The sequence below is a fragment of the Dysidea avara genome, chromosome 13 (assembly GCF_963678975.1).
Source record: "Dysidea avara chromosome 13, odDysAvar1.4, whole genome shotgun sequence".
In the NCBI taxonomy this organism is placed as follows: Eukaryota; Metazoa; Porifera; class Demospongiae; order Dictyoceratida; family Dysideidae; genus Dysidea; species Dysidea avara.
Window position 1 is genome coordinate 7,949,880 of NC_089284.1, and position 15,361 is coordinate 7,965,240.

General features: G+C 38.6%; 1 protein-coding gene and 1 long non-coding RNA gene across 2 annotated transcripts; one reads left to right on the forward strand and one right to left on the reverse strand.

Moving 5' to 3' along the window:
• The first annotated feature begins 2,233 nt into the window (after positions 1-2,233).
• LOC136242739 (uncharacterized) lies at positions 2,234-14,382 on the forward strand. The gene is made up of 11 exons (XM_066034194.1): positions 2,234-2,393; positions 2,448-2,513; positions 2,667-2,790; positions 7,653-7,840; positions 8,484-8,651; positions 9,865-10,017; positions 12,024-12,208; positions 13,002-13,075; positions 13,273-13,439; positions 13,661-13,747; positions 14,215-14,382. Exons 1-11 carry the CDS (start codon positions 2,322-2,324, stop codon positions 14,317-14,319), a joined length of 1,389 nt encoding a protein of 462 aa, XP_065890266.1. The 5' UTR covers positions 2,234-2,321; the 3' UTR covers positions 14,320-14,382.
• Positions 4,172-4,828, reverse strand: LOC136242614 (uncharacterized). The gene is made up of 2 exons (XR_010694587.1): positions 4,592-4,828; positions 4,172-4,462 (listed from the first exon to the last, which is right to left on the reverse strand). It is a non-coding gene; the product is annotated as an uncharacterized lncRNA (long non-coding RNA).
• Positions 14,383-15,361: the final 979 nt, after the last annotated feature.

Here is a 15,361-nt window from a genome sequence, read left to right on the forward strand (position 1 = left end):
ATGCTATTTTAATGAATAAAGTCGTGTGCAATACCCGGCTATAGCTACAAGCTTACTGTACACTTTTTGCTGAACTGCTAATTGTGCTTTAATTCATATGTCATAATTACTATATATTTTTTTGTCTTAGCTGATATTTCATTGTACACAATGCTCATGAAAGAACTGTATGTGATTTAGTTGTTTTGTGTAATAAATTCTATTATGATCAAATTATAGAGTGGTCTTATAGCCTTTCTATTTGCATGTACTTGGCAATCCATAATTTGACTTGTGAGTATGGTACCAGCCTGAAATTTGGTCACTTTATACTCCTAACATAGATTCCTGGATGTTATTTTAAGATAATAGGTTAAACACATGATGAGTTATGACTCATCAAACTTGGAAATTTGGAAAGGCTCTAAGACCCCTTTTCGTAGATCTAGTCACCTGTAATCCTTCTAGACTTTACACTGTAAAAAAATAGTACTAAATTTCATTACTAATTTCTGCCACAATTAATACTCACTATTTTTAAGTAGTGACATTCACTACATGGTTCACTACATGGTAGTGACGCCTGCATGGTCACTACAAAATTAGTAGTAAATGTCACTACACAAAAACAATGAGTATATTATGGTAGTAGTGACCTTCACTAGTTTTTTACTGCATAAATGTGTATTAACTATAAACCCTAATTTTGACTTAGCATTTTACCACTTTAAGGCTTGCTAATTAATAAAAATGGCCTAATAATAATAGTTATGTAGCTGTTAGTGGTATAACTTTAAAACATGATTTTTATAATCAGGTCTTAACACTTAGTGCATGGGTCACAGCCATGCAGGGTATAGTACCTACATATACGTAAATGAATCTGTCTAAATGCAGCTGCTCAGCAATGACTTTCTACTGAGAAAGTATAATAGCTATCACATTTCAATCTGCTCCATGCATGATCACCTACCCTCACATGATGCCTTTTTGACGATTAATTTGTTGTGAATCAACTTAATCTGAACTTAACAGCTACTATAGGAAACCTTACTGGGCTCAGTGCCAACCCTTAGTAAATCTACCTCTTTAACTTGATAATGTCTACATCATTCAATAAGACTTCTATGCAACTATATGGTAGGTTATTTTTAGAGGCAAAGTTAATGATTGATCTCACAGTTGAGTCTAAAAAAGTCACCAAATATTTTAGTGCTTGGGTACCAACAACATATTATGCTAGCTGATACAGTGTCTATTCTGGTCGCGTTCTGGCCAAAATTTCCTAGCGACCTTATTAAGCAGGTGAGTGTGTTATCAATATTGTCAGATTTTGAAGATTTAGCACTGAGCAATAAAAAAATAAACTATGAGACAGAAATACTAAAAATAGTCTTCAGCTCTGGTCACAACTTCCTAGACTATAGTTTTCTTCTTGATTATAGGATTAGTCGATCCTTTTTATACAGCAAGTTGTTATTGTGACCTCAATCAAACCATATGCACAATTAACATTACATCCAAAAATGATTATCAGAGTCAATAATCAACTGGTTCTGTAAACATCCAAAATGTTATCTGCAGAAATTCTCTAATACTTATAACTGCCGAGTCAAGATTTGTAATGACACATTTGGGATTTACAATTACAATAGCTGGTGAATTTACTATGCAGTGACATGATTAGACAGCTTTCACTGTATTAATGTACTCAAGAATCTCTAACTGTATTATGTGCACTAAATAATTTAACTTGCTAGCAAAAAATTACAAGTACAGACTTGAAATTTCCACAAACAAACTAACATTAATTGCAAAATCAAAAAATTATCTTGCTGTTGATTTCCTTATTGTGCTGGATGGCAAAAGGTTCATGATGCTCCTAAGCACAAGAACCTTCCCAAAATGCTCAATCTTGCCCATCGTGCATGGGGGGGTTCACCATGCGTGCGCGCTGACATCCTAAGCACAGAGGTCAAGCTGTGTCCTAGTACACCAGCGCATGCATAGATGCATCCTCCTCAATGGGAGGAGTGCATTCTATGGGATCCACCATAGACCCCGCACATAATGTGCAGGATTGAGGATATGGATGGTCTTCAGCTGGAATAGTGAATCAGTTGGAATATATATTCCAACTGATTCAGAATAACCAGCCACATAATTCTTTATGCAAGTTGTATTTATAACCATGCAGTCAAATTATCGATTGTGGGATATTGTTGTTGTAAAAACCGGAAAAAGGGTCTAGTGGTCTCGTGCCCAGCCAGGCCCGCGCACGTGATTAAAGGGATGTAACCTTAGGCACCTGCGCTAAAAGTCGGAGATTTTCCTGCACAAGAATGGGGAACGTCACTGACAGAGCAGATCATGGACACAGAGCATCTAATGTGCAACTTGAAAAGTTGTTTATGGTATGTAGCTGCTTTTCGGACTATGTAATGAGATGTATTCGTTTAAAAATGTAGGAGTTGTCAGTCGAAGTATCCGACAACAATAAAAAGAAACAGATTCTAGACGCCGGAAAGTTTAAGGTGCGTATAACTAGTTGTTTGTATCTGGGCTGTTAAACCATACGGGTGTATATTATCTGTGGTTAAAGGCATAGAAATTTCTAACCCTGTGCACTATTAAGTAGTCACGTGATGTTATTTGTTGATTTACTCCGTCACGTGATGCACTTGTAGGCTTATTTCAGTGGACATGACAAACAGTTTGGTCACGACCTGTGTGTCAGGTTGTTTGGCCGGTTAGACGATCCACCATTACGTGAACAATTTGTTACTGTGATGAAGGATGTGGAGGAGATATGTAAGTTTTGTCGAAGTATATTGTGCAGGCTCTGCACTGTTGTATTAACTGCTGGAACATAGCCACTATGTTTTTATGCTTCGTTTTGAACTCATGTCTGTTTAGATGAGTGCACACTGACAATACTGTATAGTCGTGTAACCCCCAAAACCAGCAGTATTGTGGACTTTCTATAAAACCATGAAACTTTCCACATAAGTAGTAATCCACATGACATGTATTACAGTGGCGGATACAGGTGGGTTGCAATGGTTTCAGCTGAAACCCCCTCTGAAAAGTGCGTGCGCCCCTAATTAATTTACTATTCATGTGAGTGATAAAATCACCAACAGTTATGCATAGTGTATCACATTGGGACCTTTTCTACTGGCCAAATTTCATACTTTTATCCTTGAAATCGCTAAATATGGCATTACAACGTTGAAGGTTGTTAAGCGCCTCTAAAAATAATTATCATTTTAGTGCTGTTTTGTTTCAAAACTTTCTGTGAAGGCCTGGATCAACTATGAAACAATGTTTTGGAGTGATTTTATGATTCACTATAGATCTATGTAGCTATAGGCCACTGAGCTATAAGATTGAGTTAACAACCCCAGCTGGATTACAGCTGTGTGGTATCACAGTTATTGAAAACTTCCTGAACCTGAAACCCCCTCTGAAAATTCCTAGATCCGCCACTGTATTATACTGTTGCAAATTTAACCAAATTGATTGCTTCTGTCTTTATCTCCCTGGGGCATTGATTAACTTGCTAAAACATGATCTCAAATGGTACGGTTGTACCGTTTAAGTAGGGATCGTGGTGAATGTTTCGTGTGCCGCCCAAAATTCTGCCTTTAAAAATCATCCTACAAACATTGTATGCAGTGAAGACCACCTTTACGGAATAGTACTAGTCCATATAATACATAAAACAGCATTAAGGGTGCTCGCGGCTATTTGAAGCCATACAACATGCATTTTTTGTATTGTTGCTAATACTCACATAATGTATAAAATGAATCCATATGCTACTTGCGTTGGAAGTGCTTCTCTTTCTCTTCAACACAAACCAAACAGAATTCTAGCCTATACCATTTTATAACTATGCGTAGTTCTTTATGAAGCGCTTAAATCGAAACTAGTCCTCCATTTTTCGCAGTAGCGCAATGGAAACCACGTTGAACAAACTTCAGCTTATAACTCACAACTCTATGTTTAGTATTAGTACACAGCGTACATAGAACTTAAGTTAGTACTAAAAGTGTGCTACACCATTCAAAACCTCATGTTCTCGGTGCCGTAACTCATGAAGCCATAACGCTACGGACAAAATCTAAACATAGACCTCTGGAGAATTTATCAGCGAATCTCCCTACAAACTTTGAAGCCTTCACGGGTATCACTTAAAAACTAGTTTTATTTTTAGTAAACATGTGTAAAGATTGCGTGCGCCCAACATTATTGATACAATAACCACACAAATTCCTATTGACCGCAATCACCAACTTTTCAAAATAACATGTCATAAACGCTGTTCTAAACACAAAAAGCTCTGTTTTCTCTTCTTCACACACAGGAACAGCTTCTTGCTCCGCCTGGAGTCTCCAAGTCGCTCTTGGATAGGTTACGCTAGGCACGCCATCATCATCAGCTTGTAACGCCTTGTGATTCCAGCTGGTAACATTGTCCCCTACATAAGCAGCTTACAATTACAATACTAACTACCAGCATACCCTATCACTCGAGAAAACAAGGCACGAACGCATGTTGCCTACAAGCGAAAAGTGCGTTCACACTTGTTGCCTTAAATAACACTTACTTTTAAATTAATTCATAACTGTTGATCCATCAGACAATCATTTGCTAACACTTCAGTGACGATTCTAAAGCGAAATAACATGCTATTCTTCGAGCTATTCTTCCTCGTGTTCTCTGGTGCAAAACATGTCCACTTAACACGGATACTACAAGTATGCGTAGTAATGCCAATTATGATGTAATAGCCGCATGTGGTTTCTGGGCTGGCACTTAAACGGCTTCAAATATCAGCGAGCACCCTTAAATACAACAAAACACTTACAGGTGGCCGGATATAAAATTTTTAAAAATTGCCAAAAACTCCAATTTTAGTATCACTGCCTCACTCACTGACCACAGTCGCAAGCCTAGAGCCCAAACGAAGCAGCGCACGGTCACCATTTTACGCTACAACAACAAACTCACCGGTGGGATGTGCCTTTTGGGGTTCCGACGAGTGTACGCCCTGTGCGCCTTGTCTTTTCTTTTATCTTCAATCAAGCTGCTTGTCTTCTTCATCCAACGAAACCATATCGAGGTGTTAATTTCCATATCAACACTTTCTTTAAGCAGCATAATAGACGTCACAAAATTATTTAAGGTGCTTAGAGTACGCTACTGTATGGAGGTACCGGTACTCCATGGTAGGTCACAAGATCATGCCCATTCTTTATTCTACGTATATCGATCTATTGATCGAGACCACACCCCTTTTACACTAGCTGTGTTTGTGACCACACACCTTCAAGTTGGTAGGATATTCTAGTCTAATAATCGATCGAAACCACAATGAACACACCCTTTTTGGGCAAGCACATATCTTGCAGGCTGACTCGAGATACTCTAATACAGCAGTCACCCTAATAGAACAGTCACATGTTTATAGCTAGCTGTATGCTTTAACAAAAAACTAAACAAACTAGTATATTAAAAATTATGAATTTAAAAATGAAGTAGGGATCCAAGCGATAAAAAGTAGTGAAACAAGAGATGAACAATGGTAGATATTACAGCATAGCTCAGTGGGAAATCCCTACTTTGACATTTCCCACTGAGCTATGCTGTAATGACTACCATTGTTCATCTCTTGTTTCACTACTTTTTATCGCTTGGATCCCTACTTCATTTTTAAATTCATAATTTTAAATATACTAGTCAAAATATAGATCTTGCTGAAGGAAACAAAAGTCAATAGCTGATTTAATTCCAAAGTTATGAAATCAAGAGTAGGTAACTATATACTGTAAATAATTTTGTGGCTAATAAAAACAATCATAGCCTTGGAAATCAAATTACGGTACTGCTCAAATGTAACGTCGCACTCCCTCGATTGCAAGTGATTAATAAACTTGCTAATTAAAAGGTGTGGCACCTGTTTCCTTCGCGAGTATTCATCCCATACAAAACGGGATGAATACTCGAGAAGGAAACGGGTGCCACGCCCTTTAATTAGTGAGTTTTTAAATCACTCGCAATCGAGCGGTGCGAGCGAGTGTGACGTTACCTTTGAGCAGTACCATATGTACCGACTTCAAATAAAAACCAAGTTGTTTCTTTTAGTAAGATCTCCTTTAACCTGCAAAGAACATGTGTTTACACAATATGAGCACACATGGCAACATTAGGTGGGGTAACATTAGGTGGGGTAACTTAATTCACTACAGTGGCTTACTTGTTATGAAGTGATTAATAACAGCAAGTTGCGTCTCTGTGTTTCAAAATTCTTGCTGTGTGTTTAATTTTGATTGTGGGTTTACTCATGTGAGTCATATGTAGCCTAATAGAAAATTTAACAATGAATCAAACAGAACTTGTTGTTGCATGGTGATAGGAGGAACCACCATTGAGTTATGGACTATTTTGTAAAGGTATGTAAAGCATTTGCATGTTTCCTTACCAAATCCTTACCAAAATGTTATTTACACAGCTAGTTTTGGCCTCGCCATTTAGCGGTAATACCCTAGGTATCATTTTAATCCTTGTTACATTACAAGTAGATGATTACATAGCCATAGGACAGGCGCTTCAAAAGTTGCAGCGCTTTGTACAAGGCATGCGTGTTTAATAGGTTTAAATCCAGTTTTCTGGATTTAGCAGGTTTAAGGGTTAATTAGTAAATGCCTCAGGGAGATAAAAAAAGGCAAAAAGATTAATTTTCTGTGCAGAATTGACCACAAAGGTCAAATCCATGTTGGTAAATTTACATTTATGTGGAAGTGTCATTTATATGGAAGTTTCATAGTGATGAAAGAGTGCATGATATCTTGGTTGTGCCACTATATTACACTTGCCTCTTTACTGGACAATAATAACCAGGCACTCTTGTTAAATAGACCATGTATAAAATTTAGTGTAGAGTGGAACCTCTCTTAACAAACTCTCTGACCAACAAGCTTGCCTCCATTGTTACAAATTTACCTCTGGAAGAGGAAAACCTCAGCAAAAGTGAGCCAAAAAGCCTCAAAATGTCAGGTTGCTAGCTAAGTAACAAGTATTTTGTAAATGTGTATTTCATAATTCATGAATTTGTAATTCATTAATTACATTGCTGTGTACTGCTAAGGAAGCATGACTTGAACAAACCAGAAGTATTTTTGTATCATAGTTCATCTATCATGTTTTCTCACACATTTCATAAGCAAGGGACACTCTTGCTTCACCTTGAAAGAGTTTGTTATCGTGGTAACCTTGGAGGCCAGATATGCTGTTTTTCAGTTCCTGTAGAGTCCATTGGGTAAGGCATTCTCAGTAATTTGCAATTGCTTCACCCATATTTACTGAAAGTGAGACTTTTTAAAATCAGCACATCCTGTAGCCAGCCGTGGACCCACTTCTGGTTTCCTGAAATTGCTTTCGAAAAAGTGTGTGTGTTTTTGTTTTTGCATATTTGTTCATCCATGTGAGCAAACTGTTTACGCTAAAAGCAGCCTGTATGTGAGGAATGAAGGCTATATAGTATATATCCAGTTGTACATTTGTTGCTATTTGCTTTATTACAATGTGACAGTGTGTAGCTATAGTACTTTCATATATTGAAGAGCAGCTATGCTGATAATCAAAACTATTATTGTTCTGTATTTTAGGTCAGCGAGATCCTCGGGAGATCATAGCATTTACATTTTCAATTTTGGCTAATCAAAGTGACTCCCTACCTGCAGAAATTCTCCCATCACTCTTCAAGCGATCGTTTCAGTATGGAGTAATATTGGGGCTGGAAGAAGAGGACCACAGTGATCCTTCCACCATCATTAAGTCTCTTACTGCCTCAGTGGTATGTGTGTAGTGCATGTAGGAGAAAATATCGAGGGGAGGGGGAAGAATCAAGTATGTTGTTATACGATGACTACAACTTTCCAATAATCTATAGATACCAATTGTATTCTATTTTATTAGTGCAGTAGAATATATATATATTTGAAATGTGTATGCTGTGTTCATGGTCTCGTGTTTGCATCATTAGAGCAAAGGAGGATATGGTTCCAAAAGTGTCCATATAGCAGGTTATATGTGTGCAAGGTGTAAAGTTTGCAAACTGTAGTTCATGCAACCCCTGAAATTTCTACAAGAAGTATTAAATTCCTCTATATCCAAGTGAAACTTGTTTACCAAAACTTTTTTTGATTTTGGAGTTCTCATCACATTGACATTGTCACTGACACAGATATATATATAGAAGTGTTTGACTTGTCTCGCAGATTTAGCAATTGCAGAAATTTGTGCTGGAAACTATGTTTTGGTTGTTTTGCAAATTCATACAATATTACTTGTTGTACAGAACACAATTTATACCCTTAAAGCGTAGGTATTGTACATGTAGCAACTTAGAGATGGTATTTGTAATAGAGAGGCTGCAACCTAGACTTTATCTTGTCTACATTACATGTCAGTGCTATGTTAATGTATAACCCTCGTAGAGTCAACATTTGAACAAAGAGGACGGACGGATGCACTTGGCCCAGTTCACGGCCTGGTCTCTACGACATTGTCCTAGTCTGTTTGATGGCACCAGACACTGGATACTCTCCTGTATCCATGGTGAACATGGACAACACACCCACTCTGCGGCTGATGCTGCACATGATGTAAGAACATGTTAGCAAACCTAATATTTGTAGTAATGGGAAACTTGGATTACATAGTAAGTACTATGGATTGTAACATGCCTGTAGACACAAACTTCAAGGCTAAAATCATGCGCGTGTGTGTGTGTGTGTGTGTGTTGTGAGGCAGCATAGCCAAGTGGCTAGAGCATTGGCCTGATAATCAAATGGTTCCAGGATTGATGCTCGGTTATACCAATTTTGGTGTTGTTGTTTCGTTGAGTAAGAAGCTTTACTCACATTGCTCCAGTATACCCAGCTGTATAATGGGGACCTGGTGGCCTGGTGTCATCTGGGGAAGTAGCCCACCCAGCTGTAACATCAATGGGTACCTACATGTAAGGCTTACTGGGGAATCAAATGCCCAACTGTCCGTGTGTTGTTTAGAAGTGTTGGGGTTGTTGTGGAACTTCAGGCTCTGTGAGACCTCCTGCAGGTTACTTGCTGAGGATAAGGCTCAAGTGCCTTAGTGGAACACAGGCATCCTGGTTCTGGTTCACTGGGTGGCAATAGCTGTGTTTGTATGGCTGCCGTAGACTTTGCTTAGTGTGTATGCGTGTGTGTGAATTTATCTTTTCAAGTAGTGCATAGTATTTCGTAAACAAAAAGGCCGTGCTGCAGTGCTAGTCAATTAGTTAATATTTGGTATTATTGTGTGTATTTCTGAGGTAGCTCATTCCAAGCTATAGCTATACAGGGACCGATTCTTAAAGGTTAGTTGTAGTTTCCCAAGTATAAAAATTTCACACACATCATCCATTATTAAAATTCACATCATATGGGACCAAAATGTATGGTTTATATCATTAGGTAGCTTTGTGGTCATATTAATGAAGTAATCACTATGGACCTTATCCGCACTGACATCATAATCGATAAAATGGCCGTGTTAGTGTGGGGACTTCATCACATTTTCATTCATAGTAACTAAAATAAGCCTTGTTTGTGGCTTTCACAACACGGGAACATTGGATAATGAAGGTAAGAGGCTAGTTAGCGTGATGTGGTAATGGCATGTGTAAGTGTGCATGCCTCACCTGGCCCCTTACTGCAGTATATAAATGTTATCATAATGAAATGTCATCTCTCCTAATACTCCTCTGTACAAACTTCCCACACTATCGCCTCCATTTTTACGTTGTGACATCATTGCAGATAAGGTCCATTGTTGTTATGGTCTCATTTATCTCTCCAGTCCAATTGGATGCCATATTACCAGCTGCCCGTGCTGTCAGCCCCACCCAACTCAGTGTTACACATCGATGGTGCAGTGCTGTGGATGCTCAGCATTTCCCTCCCAAGTCTCTTCATGGGTGGACACCATAAACACCACAGCTCATCGGAAAAGGTGTGTTGTTAATTGTTCTGGAAAGTTTTTAAATAAAGGACACCTAGTCACAATGGATAGTTATGGTTGTATGAGACTCCTACAAATGTATGATATCTATTGTATGAGTTCCTCATTATTATTATTATTATTATTATTATATTTATTACTGTGCAGCAATCAAAAGATTATGACGCACAGGTATGATCGTAAAAGTTACTTAAGTTATTACAAAACTCATTAGGAGTAGAGGAATTAATTACATCAGCAGGGAGTTGGTTCCATAACTTGATGGTTGATGGGAAAAAGGAAAATTTGTATGCATCAATTAGAGTCATTGGTTGGTGATAGTAGCCACTCCTTAAACTTGAAAGTTTAGGGGTAAGATTATCTGTAGGCACAATCAAATATCCGTTAATTATTTTATAAAAAGTATTTAATTTAGCTTGGGTTCTCATGGTCTATCTCATACATGGTACAGCACAAAAGATGTATGTATAACAATCCTTTAATGTAACTGTTTGTTTGACCCTTAAAAGCTGGCTGTAATTTCCCAAATGGCACAGTCATCCATTGTTAAACCTACTTGTTAGTTTTGTTGCTGTTTTTTTTCCTTCTGATATGTGTCTCGTGGTGTCGTATGATCAAGACACACTTGTGCCCCAAGAAGCTGGTATGCCACACCAGTGTATTGTTGACAGGAAGAACAATAATGCGATATTCACGTATGCATAACTCTATGCTGCCTTTATGAAGCCTTTTCTTTTGCTATGGAAGTTCCCTCCACTTTCAGTAGTCAGCATACGATCATATTCTCTCCAAGCATTCCCAAGATACAAGCCTTCTAAACCAGCTTAACTTTTAGTGTTGGGTTTAGAGGCAAATCTTATTAGTACCAAGTTTGTTTTGAATGTGATTAACCATCATGCAGTTAATCCAAAATTGGTACATGGATAGGTTAACCGTCGAACCTCAAAACTTTTAGGAAGCAATAGCGATGGAGCTATATTAAAATGATAAAACAAAGCAATGAATAGCTAGTACTCAATTGAGATTACCTACTTTAGTTGTTTGATGAAGTTCAGAATGGTCATCTACTGGACACAGAAACTAGCAGCTGTGAGGCTTTGCTGAGAGAATTTACATGATAGACAAACTATGAAACAGTTTACAAGATACTTTCTGTGTTTTATAATTTACTGATTGTTACAGGAAATTGGCTAACAGTAACTGATTGAAAAAAACATTTGTCATTGCAAATAAATGGAGAAACAGCTATAGAGTTATGCTTAATGTGTGTAGTAACGTGCATGACCAAGATACAGTAGACTCTTGGCAAGAGCTCATAATATTAATTATGAACTCTTGCTTGAACCCCATTGGTTTCAGGCAATGGTAAAATTGTTCAGATAAGTGAAGCCCAGCCATTCATACTCAAGAGTTCTGTTGAAATACTCTAATAATAGAACAGTCATTTCCAATTTTGGATAAATGAGATAACTAAAGGTGTACTGTACTCTAATAGAACAGTCACCCTAATAGAATTTCAATGCAGAAATAACATGTATTACATAAAATTTGGCATTAAATTAAAATGTTAACAATACAAGTACAACACAAGGTGATTCTCTTCTCTCCCCTCCCATAGAAAAGAAAGCAGGATAGGTAAAAAGCAAGCCCAAAAGCTGACCACAGGCCAGCTTTGGTACTTTAAGGGCTTTACACATACAAAAAGAGCTACCAGGCTGTACAAAAGGATGTGGTCCCCAAGGTGAAAAGGTTGTGAAATGAAAGATGGTGGCCAAGAAATGGCTACAATGATGTTAATGCGAATCACTTTTACACCGTCATCATTAAAAATGATTGGTATTGACATCACTGCAGCCAGTTTAGGCCTCCACTTTTGATTTTGCAACTTTTTTTTACTATGTTTTTTTGGGGGTGGGGGAGGAGGGGTTGGGATGGGATGGGGGTGCACCCAGTTTTATAGCTTGTATTATTTACTGGTACATTGTTATTGTCTGTAGCCGGTGGATTACCCTGTTGGTGGAGAGTGGTCACTGTTATACTCTTCAGCTGCTAATGGGTTCAGTCTGAATCGTTTCCTGCACCACTGTTCCGACTATCGGGGACCATCAGTGATGTTGTTGTGTTATCGTGATGATGAGAGTGTAGAGCATCTGTTAGCCTTAGCTGTTGATGTGGAATGGAGGTGTGCGTGTGTAGTATGTGTGTGTGTGCGTGCGTGCGTGCGTGCGTGCGTGTGTGCGTGCGTGTGTGTGTGTGTGTGTGTGAGGCAGCATAGCCAAGTGGTTAGGGCATCAGTCTGGTAATCGAAAGGTCCCAGGTTCGATTCCCGGTTGAGCCACTTTGGTGTTGTTGTTGTTTACTTGAGCAAGAAACTTTACTCACATTGCTCCAGTCTACCCAGTTGTTTAAATGGGGACCTGGTGGCCTGGTGTCAACTGGGGAAGCAGCCCACCCAGCTGTAACATCAATGGGTACCTGGTGTAAACTGGGGAAGCAAATGCCCAACTGTACTTGTCTTGCTTAGTGGTGTTGGGGTCGTTGTGGAACTTTAGGTTCTGTGACCTCTCTCTTGAGACCTGGACAGTCCTCCTGCAGGTTACTAGCCCTGCCCCAGGAGGATTTGCCTGCACAAGGCTGAAATGCCTGAGTGGTGCACAGGCATCCCAGTGCTGGTTCACTGAGTTATGTTTCGCATGGCTGCCGGAGGCTTTGCTTTGCTTTGTGTGTGTTGTGTGTGTGTGTTGTGTGTGTGTGTTGTGTGTGTGTTGTGTGTTGTGTGTGTTGTGTGTGTGTATGTTGTGTGTGTGTGTATGTTGTGTGTGTTGTGTGTTGTGTGTGTGTGTTGTGTGTGTGTGTTGTGTGTGTGTGTGGTGTGTTTGTTATGTGTGTGTGTTGTGTGTGTGTGTTGTGTGTGTGTGGCGTGTGTTCACCTACTACAGCAATGTGTATATTACACTAAACTTTGCTCTCAACAGGGGAGGAACCTTTTATTGGGGCAACCAACACTGCCGGCTGCTGGAGATTCAGCCATTCTTCTCTGTCATAGCAGGTAACTTTAATGCACCCTTCCAGTATGCTTCAAATGATGCTGTACTTTAAACTTACTTCAAGTTTACTTAGTAACTGTATATTGAAGTATTTTTGATGGATCAATAAAATTCACAGATATGCATGAGTTAATTAATTTTAAATTAAATGCATGGTACTCTTGTGTCTACAATTCCATCCTTTTTTATGTTGCTACAGATGGAGCAAAGAGAGTGTCACTTAATGAAAAGGAGAGGGGTTTTCCCCAGGGACTGAGAGTAATGTCAGAACCAGACGGTCACGGTAGTCCCATTCTTCATGTCCCATCAACTTTCGACAGTTTACAAATCAGAGACGGCCAATCATACACCCTGGCCGCTGTTGAGGTAAAACCAACAAAAATTTGTCCAGTATTATCTTTTGAAAATTTTGAAGCCTTTGGGCTTGAAGTAGACAAGGAAGTTGCACCTATGGAGCACTTTTCTCCTGGGCTCCTGTTTAATTGGATTATTTTGTGCTTTATGGTGCAACTACTATTTTTCTCTGACTGCTTTTTACATGTGTGTCTTTGTATATAGTTTACTTATGTGTTGTTGTTATCTGCAAGGTTTGGGGTTGTGGGGGCATGGAGGTGGCTGCTCTACAGCAAAAGCAAAAGGCATGGGAGAAGAAAGAAATTGCTCGCAGAATCAAGGTGAACAGTTATAGTACTATGTGTGTGTGTGTGTGCGTGTTGTGTGTGTGTTTGCGTGTTGTGTATGTGCGCCTATGTGTGTGCATGTGGATATATATGTTAATGTATATATATATATATATATATATATATGTGTGTGTAACAATGACCACTTGGATTTTCATTTTTAAAAATGGCAGAATAGTTGCATTGACATTTTTGGTTTGTAGTTGCTAGAAATGGAAGTGGTACTTCAAGTCATCTCAATGAATACTCAATTGAGATTTACAAATAAGTCTGTATACCAAGGGTCCATTCTACTCCTTATTTGTGTGGTAACTGATGGCTATATCACCTTTATACAATGGCTAATGTGCATATAGGAAATTTTGTGTCCCGTTTATTTCTCATACTACTGCACCCATACGTACTTGATTTTGTGTAAAAGAGCCTTTTTTGGCTGCTATAACAATTAAGTTCACCCACAGGTGAAGAGGGACGCATTGGAAGCATGGGAGGATAATCCGGACAGACACTTGCTGAACTGGGTTGGTGTTTCAACATCATCGTCTCAGGAACAGCAGCAACAATAAATCATATTGTGACCAATAGAATCGACTGGTGTTGTGATTATTAATTGTTATTGTGTTTTGGAACTCTGCACAAATAATGTGACCTTCCTATGCTATGTGTAGTCTAGTCTTGGTGTTGCTAGACTATAGACTAATGTGACAGGCACTTATCACTGCCTTCCAAAAGAAAAGGGGAGCTGGACTAGAATCTGGACTCGTGTCTCTAGTAATACTACGCTCTCCCACATTCATTTCATAATTATTAGAAGGAAAAATGAATTCTGAGTTTGATTAGGAATCATAGCCATAAAAAGTAGTGAAACAAGGAAGGTCACCTACACCTCAGATATACTGGTCCACCTATGGGTATAGACTGCACTAGTATATCTGCAGGTATAAGTGACCTATCTTGTTTCACTACTATATATGGCTACGGTCGCTCAAAATTCCTTCTACTTATAATGCATTATTATGTTCCATCAGTGAGACAATGTATGGTGTGCAGTGCAGGCTTTTGAAAATTTTGCAAACCTGACAATTGGCTGTTTCTTCTGCTTGGCCTTTGTAGTGGAAAAGAAGTACAGCTTTTTAGCAGCATCTCACGCATGTCATGAATACATCTACTAAGCAAACCCCCACTGTGGTCCTAGTTCCAGGAGGCTCAGTTGAATTCTTTACTGATAATATAACATATTTCTGTAGCTCATGGAATTGTAGACACATGCATGTTACATATAGGTGATAACCTTAAGATAGAATACCTATTAATAATATTTACAACACTGCTATGTACGATGAAATGCCTAAACACAATAAACTGAAGTACTCCCATTTGATCTATTCATTTATTTAAAATCAGTAGGTAATCTGACGGCAGCAAAACATAGTTTTGGCAATGGTTTTATCCCCTTTTTATAGAAGTAAGACATCAAACCGTTCGCAGAACTTTCAGCATTCTCACTACTTGAAATAATGTAAATAGTGATTGCATCTGCTTCAGGATCCAATCCAAAACGTTTATACAATTCCTCATAAGCTGTCTTCTCTATTTGATGCTGTTTGG